Here is a 10,695-nt window from a genome sequence, read left to right on the forward strand (position 1 = left end):
GGAGGAGAATACTAAAAGTGTCATGGGCTGCCAAAAGAACCAATAGATCTGTTTTGGAAGAAGTGCAGCCAGAGTGCTCCTTAGAGGCCAAGATGACTAAACTTCATCTCTCATACTTTGGACATATTTTCAAGAGGGAACAGTCGCTGGAGAAGGATATGCTTGGCAAGATGGAGGGTCGGACAAAAAGAGGAAGACCCCCCCAACGAGATGGATTGGCCAGGTAGCAGCATTGATGGACTCAAGTGTGGAGCAGTAGTGAGGTTGGCCCAGGATTGGACATTGTTTCGTTCTGCTGTGCATGGGGTCGCTATGAGTTGGTTCCGACTCGATGGCACCTGATAACAACAACAATTGTTTAATATTTCCCCCCATAGAATCCCTTAAAGTAGTAACACCTTTTGCAAGGATGTTTGCTTTCTGTACATTCCAGAATGGACCGAAATTAAGCAGGGAAATACCAAAAAAGGAAATTGCCTTAGGTAGCTTAAATGAATAACAGGATAGTAAATTATCTACTCTCAAGAAAAAGAATATTGTGTTTTTACACAAATAATGCAAGAATTATATATTTTTGAAAACTGCAACCCCCTCTCACATTAGTTTCCTATATTCACTGTATATACGTGTACATTACTTGTGAAAATAATGTTCCACTTACGGAGAACCTGCTGTGAGTCCTATATTTTTATTTATCTGGCATCTTTTATCCCTCACAATATCTCTGTGATGTGAGTTTTATTTACCTCACTTTGAGAGGTGAGGAAATGTAGGTTCAAAGAATTTGCATAATGATTCAAATTCACACGGTTAATAAATGAGGAGTCATATGAGTCTGAATTGAAAGAGTAGAAATGTTTCCTTACCATACACTGGATCATGTCTTCTCCCAGATTATGCATAAGGATCTTGCTGGCATCCTCACACATATCTTTCTAATATAAGTAGCTATGTACAGGGTCGCTATGGGTCGGAACCGACTCGACGGCACTTAACAACAACAACAACATGGCCTTAGCATACACAGAGAGGAACTGGGTTCAACTGAGATATGCAGCAAACATCTACACCCTCTCCACACTTATCTATGAGCTCATCAGACATTTCACATTTATAACAATAGTTTCAAAGCTATCTGACTATCTTGTGTCTTGCACATTATTGACAGATGTCCGGCAGTACAAATGCTGAGGAGAAGTGTGGGGAGACTTGGCTGTGATGATGAAGGTGCTGTGGCAGCTTAACTTGATTCTCAGTGATTGATAGTTATGTAATGATGTTATTTGGCTGTTAAGTAGTGGAATCCTCCATTTTGTGATCTGATGGTTGTCCTCCATTTTTGCATAATGCTTGATTTTCCCATAATGACCGGGCCTTTAGAACTTAACCATGAGCATTGGCAACCTTCCATTTTCTTATCCATCAATCAAGGGGATGACTTTTTGAAAAGTAGTTTTGCAATGTGTGTCCATAATACTCTGAAAAACTGCAATACTCTTTATAGTAGCATTTAGAGAGGCTCTAAATATCTGACCACAAAAGCATTACTAAATAAATTATATCTAATTATATAATTACAACTCATTTTTAGTGAACAATTGTGTAGCTATTAAAAGTAATGTTTACAACAGGTTTTTAGAGAATTCTGTAATGAAAAATGAGAAGAAAAGCTCATTTTAAATTTTTATGAGCCAAGTAAAGAAAACTATAGCAAGGAAATATTTCCAAATATTATGAAGCAAAATATTTCAAATGCAATTAATGTTTCTGTGTAGTGTATTTTTTCATCTCTTTTATGCAGTTTATTGGTTAAATGTTTTTACGTATATGAGAGATAATTGGGGGGGGTCATGTAGAGCTAGATTAAGTGACTTCAAGATTTCTAGATCCAAATTTCTATCATTATGTGTGCATTGGTATGAATATTCTTGGGAAGTAATACACATAATGATAGAAATTTGGATCTAGAAATAGTTCCTGGTTCCGATTTTACAACCTGATTGAAGGTACAACTCTCAAAGAAACAGAAGCATTGCTAAGTTGTCCACCATGTAGTGTAGAGGAGACCTCAGGGAAACAGAGCAGTGAGGAAAGCATGGACCTCCAGACAGAACGTGAATCCTCTAGCATGAACTCCATCTCATTGTGCAAGGTTACTTAAGCACTGGAGAGACGTACATGCACACACCCATACTGGGCGAATCCTTTCATTTGCTCACCCGGCCAAATAACTATAATTGATATAACTCATCAGAAAATATTCCTCACTATATAAAACCAGACATTTCCAAAAAGAGTTAAGTTAGAGAATGATTATTTTTATAGAGTGCAAAGATTGCTCATTTCACAAGAGTCCACACTAGAGACACCTTTTTTTTTTTAGTAATTGTGAGCTGAGTGACAGTTTACATGGCAGAACATTGGCTTTACACCATCCTTTCATTGCAATAATTACAATCTTCTCTAGAGGCACTTTTAATTGTAAATTAAAATTACATTTTTTTGTGTGCACAATTTAGGACATCTGCTATGTAGCATGCAATGAATGCACTTGTATGTTATCCACAATATGATCTTGGGAAGATGACTATAGGTATTGGAGATTCTATACTACGTTGTTGTTGAGTGCAGTTGAAAGGGTTCTGACCCTTAAGGACCCTGTATAGGCTTTCCACGGAGCAGCCGGTGGGTTTGAATAACAGAACCACCTACCTTTTGGTTCACAGTCCAGAGCTTATCCTACAGCGCCACACCAAGAGTACATGTAAAATTCACAACAGTCCTAGGAAGTAGGACCCACTCTTAGCACCCCATTTTATAGCTAAGAAAATGGCAAGGTATGTTTCCAATCTGAGATTGTCCTGCTCTCCTCTGCCTCTAGAAAACCGAGCACTTTCTCAGGTCTGGAAGGAATGTCTTATTAAGAATGAGGTCTGTCAGCCCAATAACCATCTCTCCATTTTTCTAACTACTTATTGGCCAATTTTTCGCGTGTCCCTGTTAAATAGTCCTCATCTTCCAGAGTCAACCTTGATTGGCAGATCCTGTTCTGGTGTCAGGCACTAGTAGGGACCTTTGCACAACTCTCTGAGGAAACTCACCCCACCCAACTATGAGGGTGGGGAGCGGGGAGCGGGCCTGTGAACTGTAGACTCCCTAAACCCAAAGAGCGTTTAGGGAGAGTGTGTGGTCTAGTGATCCAAAGAAAGGGCCCCTCACGGTGACACCGGGATCACGGATCCTCAGTGGGGCCTTGATTATGAGAAAATAGTTCAGATCAACTCATCCGAGTATAAAGAGGAAGCAATACTCTGCCTATGACTTGAATCGTCAGAGTTTGAATTTGCCGGTCAGGCATCCTTGCGCACCTCGTATTTACTACCTGGAGTGTAGATGGGAGAAAGGAAGGTGGGCAAATTTGGTTTAGCTTTAAGGGACTCGCTCAGAGACTCACGGGCGGCTCCGTGGGACCGGGGGAGGGGACAGCACGGTGAGAGAGGGACTCGGGGGATGAGGAGCGGCCCAGGGCGCCCAGTTCCGGAGGCTGGGCTCCCTCCCCGGAGTCGGGCCGGGCTGCGGGACGCCGCCCGGGAGAACTTGGGGGCGCCAAGGTAATGGTCCTCCTAAGCGGAAGGCGCTCGCTGGAAGGCACCACGTGGCCAGAGCGCTTTGAAGTGGGAAGGCGCGGTGGCAGGGCCTAGGGCTGGGGGACGGCCTGGGGGCCAGCAGCGCCGAGGCTGGGCGGCCTGTTTCCGCCGGCCCCCGCAGGGGAGGAGGGGCTGGCCAGTCTGGAGAGGGCGGGTCGGACCACTAGAGCCAGGCAGTCGGAGTCAGGGACCAGAGGACGAAGTAGCATAACCCGGGGAGCAGCATGGAGCCCACCGCCGCCGACAAACTAACTGCAGCCGCCGCGTGTGGCCGGATCCGGGAGGTGCGGGAGCTGCTGCGAGCCGGGGCGCAGCCAAACGCGCGGAACCGCTACGGACGCTGCGCGATCCAAGTAGGTGCAGGTTCGCGCCGGCTGGCTACTCTGGGGACCAGGCTTGAGGAGGGGATAGGGACCAGGCGGCGGGTAGATTCTCCACCCGAGGGAGACTTCCTGGGACGTTTTCAGACGAGTTTGGGGTCGGAGACCTCCTCGTGGCGACGGCCTGGGGCCCGGGAAGCTATAGGGGGAAGAAGGTGGTTGCTGGGGGTGAGGAACTGGAGAAGGGAACATATGTGTGTTAATGTCGACCGCGGGATACTTTGTACCAGCCTGTCCACGAATGTTTGAAATAGGAGAGATTTTATTTAAAGACAGCTCTCTAAAGAGCGGATCATCTTCCTGCTAGAGGGAAATCTATGTAAAAGATCCACTGACATTGTTTTTTAAAACTACATATTGTGTTGATTTTTATTGTAACTCAGTCGGGAAAATAACATGCTTTTTGCAAAGAACTTGTGACATACAGACCTATGGTGGGGGTGGGGTAGCAGGGATAAAACGTGATCCCGCCTAAGACAATGTTTCCAATTTAGTTACCATCTTGAGACTATTTCCTGTTATTTTAACTTACTTGATATAGACCAATCTACTTGGGACAGAGTATTCAATTCTTAACTGTTGAGAAGTTCAATTTCTCCTTTCCTCTTACAGGGTGTGAATGCTCCCGCGCTCGTGCTCGCTCGCGCGGGACTAAGAGCGGAGCAGGGAGCGTTGCATGTGTTTTGCTTTCACTAACTTTCTAATAAATCTCGGACTGAAAACGAATTCTTCGTGGCAGGCACCATCCTAATTTCTTTTCCAGTGGCTATAATAAGTTCTGGTTCTGAAAGAGAAAAAAAAGGTGAAACAAATGCACTTTACAAAAACTCCATAAGACAAAGTAAAGTAACTGTACCTCAAACTTCACAAATGAATGTTCCTTTCTTGAATCTATGCTACAAAGAATATATTTTATTCACTAAAATACAGGTATAAAAAAGAAAAATGTAATGCCTTAAAACTTGAAATTTGTGAGGAACTGTAGTGGGGAGAGATCTCAAAACTAAAGAGCCTGGGTGATGGTAGAAGTTTAGCGCGAGTCTTTTAAAACTACTCGTAATGCGTGATTCATGATTTAACATCCCCCAAATGTTGCCAACAGCCTGATGACTGTTGACCTTGGAGTTCTGGAATATGTTATGAGAGACCTTAATTTCTTCAGATATAAAAAGGAAAAAGAACGTTTTTAATAGGAGATAAAAATATAGAGAAAAAGACAAAATGAATTAAGTATCGGACGTCAGCCAAATTGTTTTTGAAGACAGTATACTTATTTTACAATAATTATTTTAAAACCATTAGTTTGCGCTTAAGTTCTTATCAAATGGATTTTAAGCACCCTACAAATATTGGTTTAATTGATTTGTATGGTGTGTGTGTGGGGGGTTGCTATTATAATTTAAATGCATGGCTGTGGGTAAGATTCAATGGGAACCTTAGGGGAAGTTTGTGTTAATTAAACAGCTCAGAGAAGGAAGCTGAAAATGGGGGCACAAGCGCAAGAATGTGCCCAGGGTCTCTAAATGGTGCCTGTAGAAACTGTTGAATTTGTGTGTTTCTGCTATATATGTCTCAACAACACCAAAACCAATAAAAATTATATTTAATTGGGAATGTACCACAAAAAAGTAATAAACCATGGGTAATTAGGATTAACTCAGTAATTTAATTTTGATTCAAATCTAGAAAAATCTATTAAGGATTTTATCACATTATTATTTTCTCAATAGATACACGAGAAGCATTCATGTAAATCAATCAAGAAGGAAAGAATGTGCTATTCATTTAACAGTACTCAGATAAATAACTCTTCCTAATAGGAGTCCTGGTGTGATGCTGTGGGTTATAATGCACCAGACTGCAAAGCGTTTGAACTGCAAGGTGGGAGATTCAAGCTCACCAGCTGCTCCTCAGAAACCCTGTACAGGGTCGCTGTGGGTCGAAACCGACTCGATGACACTTAGCAGCAGCCACAACAAAAATGACATTAGGTCTGCATTGCTGAAGGTCAAGATTGGATATCTTAGAAAGGTTAACCACTCCCAGAAAACTCTTGATTTTAACTGTGATCATTTTCTCTCCCAACACAATCAGTTCTTTGTCTGTGTCTTTCCCTCCTCAAGATACTTTTCTAGTAGTTGCAATTTAACATCTATCAGTTATAGAATTTCAGTTTTTAAAGTCCTTAGCCATCCATCTACTGGTCCAGTAGACTCTTTTATCCACCAAAGAATTTACTTGTCACTTTGAGTACTAACCAGTGAATGCCAAATTGCTTCTTTTCAGTTTTTTTTTTTTCTTCTTCTTTTTCATTTAGTAAGATATAGAAAAACATTCTAGACCACTGCTTTTCTACTAGTCCAATTTAATAGGTTCAATTATTTTGAAAGTTCAAGTTTTCTTTTCTTAGATAATATTTTATTGTGTTTTAGCTGAATGTTTACACAGCAAATTCCCTTCCTCTTTAACAATCTTTATACAGATTTTCCATGACCCTGGTTATAATTTCTATTATGGTCAGTATTCTCATTATTTCTGTTCTGGGTGTTCTGTTTCCACCCATGCAGGTTCTCTTTCTCTCCTTGCCTTCTCATCTTTGCTTTTGGTTAATTGCTGATCATTTAGTCTCACGTAATTGATGGTTGAAGGCAGCACATTACTCACAGGTGATGGTGTTTTTTTTGTTGTTGTTGTTGTTGTTGTTTTTTAAAATAGTTCAATCTATTATTTGGCTGAAAAGTGTCCTGCAAAAATAGCCTTGATTCCAAGTCCAAAGGGTCTTTTTAGGGTAAGACTTTGAGGGCTCTGCTAATTTGTATTGATCTAGTAGGACTGTTTTTAAATTTTATTTTAAAATTTTGAGTTTTGTTCTATATTTTTTTCCCATTCTATCTGTGACCTCCTATTGTGTCCCTGGTCAAAACTATCAGAAATGGTAACCAAGCACCATCTAGTTCTTCAGGTTAGAAGAGGCTGTGGTTCATATGGGCTGTTAGTACCATGGACTAGTTTTCTTCATTGATTTCCTCCCTTTTGTTTGATCAAGATCTATTCCATGACTCAAAGTGAGTAACTTGGTTGGATAAATAGAAACTGTGCTGAATTTTGTTTTGTTTTGTTTTGTTTTGTTTTTTGGTGTTTGTACCTGTCATTTGGTTTATGTATATCCATTGTCCTTTTTTTTTTTTATGTCAATATTTTAAGTTTCTTGAGCACATTGTGAATTTCAAGTTCACTTGAGTAAAATAAATGTATCTTTAGGTAGCATGTTTTATAGATTTCTCTCTCTTTTTTTAAAAAAAAATGTTTTATTGTGAATTATATGATACTTTACATGGGAGAACATTAGCTTTAAATTCATCCTATCATATATCATTTCATTGTCATGGTTACAATCCCCTGCCCTCCCTCCCCTCAGCACACAGCCCCTCTCCCTCTCTGGGTCTAAACTCCCCAGCCACTCCATCTCTCCATGTTCCATTGTCCTTTTTAACTAATTTAATTGGTTTTCAATCTGGGGGCAGGATTCCACAATCATAGTATGTATATATATATATATTCCCCCCTTTTGACAAATAATTTGTGTTTAATTGATACAAAATGTAAGTAATTTGTTTTTGCACTCTTATCCCCAAGCAAATATAACTAGATAAAGCTTAGCCTAAAAGGAATCCTCCACCACTACCTATATCACATACACCCAAACTCTTAAGGTTGCTGTAATTGTGAATACCAATATGAAAGTCCACTTTGGAAATGATATTATTTCAAAGATGATTTAAGAACCAGAGGAGATGAGTTACCTCCTGCAGAAGAGTTCATTAGTTTCCTATTGCTACTGCAACAAATTGAACAGCTGAAACATATGCAATGTATTATTTTAAAGTTCTGGTGATGAGATGTCTAAGACGGAGCTACAGAGCTGTTTCTTTTGACAGCTCTAGGAGAGAATCCATCTCCTGCCTTTTCCAGATTCGAGAAGCTATATATATATCCCTTGGCCCACCTCACTATCTTCAAAGCCAGCAGTGAAACATTCTCTCTCCTCTCTAACTTCTTCTGTCATTTTATCTTCTCTGTGACTGTGACCTTCTTACAAGGATACTACCTGTGATTGATTACATTGGACCCACCTATGTTAACTAGGATAATCTCCTCAAGATCATTTACTTAATCATATCTGCAAATTGTTTTGTACATGTTATGCAATATATTCACACGTTTCTGGGAGATTAGGACACAGATGTCTTGAGAGTTGGGTATTATTCAGCCTACCACAGGGAGGAATTTTAAGGGTTTTTAGACAAACCCTCACATTTATACTTAAGGAAATTGAAATTAAAATTCATAGTAGCTTAATATGTTCACAGAAATATTCAATGTAAACCATGTGCTTAATGTATTGACAGTTAACACTCTGTAGTGTGGATATGCAGCAGTGAACAAATCAAACTATCTGTAGTTTAGATAATTTCATCTGACAAGGAGAAAAGAAAATACCAAATTGTTTAGACAGTGGTCAAAGTCACCCGCCCCTCACACTTTTGTTGTTGTCTTTTACTCTGGTGATGTTTGTCCCAGGACTGGAAAGTTTGGAGACTATAATATAATTGAATGTGTAGATCTGGGGAGGGGCTGGTAACTATGCGAGTAAAGAAAGAGTAACCCACACCTGTTAGTCTTTTACGCCGCATTGAGTGCCTAGGATCTCTAGCTCCTAGCTTCCTGAGTAACTGAGAACCTCTGTCCTCCCGTCAGGTCATGATGATGGGCAGCACCGGCGTGGCCGAAGTTCTGCTTCTCCATGGCGCAGAGCCCAACCTGGCGGACCCAACCACCCTAACCCACCCAGTGCACGACGCAGCGAGGGAGGGGTTCCTGGAAACGCTGAGGCTGCTGCACCGCGCAGGGGCCAGGCTGGATGTTCGAGACGTCTGGGGTCGCCTGCCCGTGGACCTGGCTGAGGCGAGAGGGCACCACGACGTCGTCCGGTACCTGCGAGGGGCTGCAGGGGACACCGAGGGTGGCGATCGTGCCCAAGCAGCTGCTGCAGAGGATCCAGCAGGTGAGGGGAGATGGCCAGGATGAAAGAATCTGAAGCCAGAGAGCTTCCTGAATTCCTGGAAGAGAAAGGCTGGGAACGGCAGGGTCTGGGGGCTTCAACTTCACACTCAGCCAACTCATGGGTCAATCCAGGTCTCAGAATCACGCCACTTTTCAGGCCTACAGATGAGGAACTAGCCCTAGATAGGTGTCCGCAGGGAGGCCTGGTGACACTGTAGGATAAGCATTGGACTGCTAACCACAAGGTCAGTGGAATAGTGCTCTGCTCCCTAAAGATTTATAGTTTCATCTGGGAAACCCTAGGGAACTGTGACTCACAATCACCTGGATGGCACTTTGGATAGTTTGGATTTTGAGGTACACACCTGAAAGTCCTTCTCCTCCTCTCCCCTGTTTCTTCCACCCCCATCACATATACATCACATTGCAGCTCAAAGCCTAGACTAAGAATAAAAACCCAGGAGGCTAGAGAACTTGGACCCCTTTTCTCTCGAAACTGGGACCTCAATTTCCCCATTTATGTATCTAAGTGGCTGGACTAGTCCCATGTTTGCCAAACCAGTTGTATGTGGTATCATCCGAGAGAGATTTGTCACAAGTGGAATTCCAGTCTTTTTATACAGCTTTACCAAAACTGATTTCCTCATTATGCGGTGGAATTTTCCAGCGCTCCGGCAGGCCCCACCCACTCCCCCACAGGGTTTCTGAGGGAGTCTGGGGCCAGTTGCAAGCAGCCTTCCAACTCTGCACACTGGATTCCCCCAACTCTCTTGGAGTCAGATTCTCCTATTTCAACCTTCCCCAGACTCTTCCGGAGAAGAGGTCTCTCTGAGCAAGCAAGATATGTGTTCCTCTTTGCCTTCTCATCTGTGACCACAATGCCTCTCTTTTCCCACCTACCCATCTGCCTTCCAAACCCCAAACAAGCAAGCAAACAAAAAACCCACTGCCATGAGTGATTCTATAGGATAGAATCAAACTGCCCCCTAGAGTTTTCCCCTGAATGTAACTCTAATGGAAGCAGACTGCATCCTCTTTCACCCACAGAGCTGTTGGAGTGGCTGGTGGGTACCAGGGCTCCCTGTCTGCCTTAGGTGCCAACTTTCAGAGCTTTCCTTTGGAGGAGTAATTTTTAAATCACATACCAAGTTTACATTCTAGGATATAGCAATCACTGGAGGTAGAGACTCAGAAATTCAAAGAGTGCATTGTTTTCGGGCATGAAGATATTGTAGGTTAGGGGAACCAAAGGGTGGACTGGAGCATTTCCATCAAACTAGAGTCAGAAGCCAGATTTTGTAGGAAGCATGGATTTTGGAGATTTGCTAGGAAGCCATGGGTGGGTTGTGGAGGAGGGGAGAAAGAGGAGACGCGATTGGAAATAAGGTTTCTTTTCTGCCGAGCCACGCCACGCACAGCCTTAGGTGGCACCCGCGAGCGAACTAGCAAGGGCTGCACCAGGTGCAAGAAAGATTACGCAAAGGGCGAAGCGGCATTTTGGAATCTTCAGGTCCCTGAGCCTGACATTGCGTTTGGTAAGCACAGGCGCTGTTGTATGAGGGAGCTACAAAAAGTTCTGGGAGGAAAAAAGGAATCAAAAGATA

The 10,695-nt window shown here is 42.4% G+C and overlaps 1 protein-coding gene across 1 annotated transcript; it reads left to right on the top strand.

Annotated features, from left to right (window-relative positions):
- Window positions 1–3,868: 3,868 nt before the first annotated feature.
- On the top strand, window positions 3,869–10,476 carry LOC102818645 (cyclin-dependent kinase inhibitor 2A, isoforms 1/2/3-like). The gene is made up of 3 exons (XM_006864499.1): window positions 3,869–4,000; window positions 8,786–9,092; window positions 10,412–10,476. The coding sequence occupies exons 1-3, from the start codon at window positions 3,872–3,874 to the stop codon at window positions 10,474–10,476; spliced, it is 501 nt and encodes a 166-aa protein (XP_006864561.1). The 5' UTR covers window positions 3,869–3,871.
- The last annotated feature ends 219 nt before the right edge of the window (window positions 10,477–10,695 follow it).

The sequence above is a fragment of the Chrysochloris asiatica genome, unplaced genomic scaffold (assembly GCF_000296735.1).
Source record: "Chrysochloris asiatica unplaced genomic scaffold, ChrAsi1.0 scaffold00065, whole genome shotgun sequence".
NCBI lineage: Eukaryota > Metazoa > Chordata > Mammalia > Afrosoricida > Chrysochloridae > Chrysochloris > Chrysochloris asiatica.

Excerpts from the sequence above, each read along its gene's own strand:
- LOC102818645 (XM_006864499.1), top strand. The coding sequence starts at position 3,872 with ATGGAGCCCACCGCCGCCGACAAACTAACTGCAGCCGCCGCGTGTGGC. Across the intron at positions 4,001-8,785 it reads ACGGACGCTGCGCGATCCAA|GTCATGATGATGGGCAGCAC; the intron begins GTAGGTGCAGGT and ends TCCTCCCGTCAG. Across the intron at positions 9,093-10,411 it reads TGCTGCAGAGGATCCAGCAG|ATTTGCTAGGAAGCCATGGG; the intron begins GTGAGGGGAGAT and ends TGGATTTTGGAG.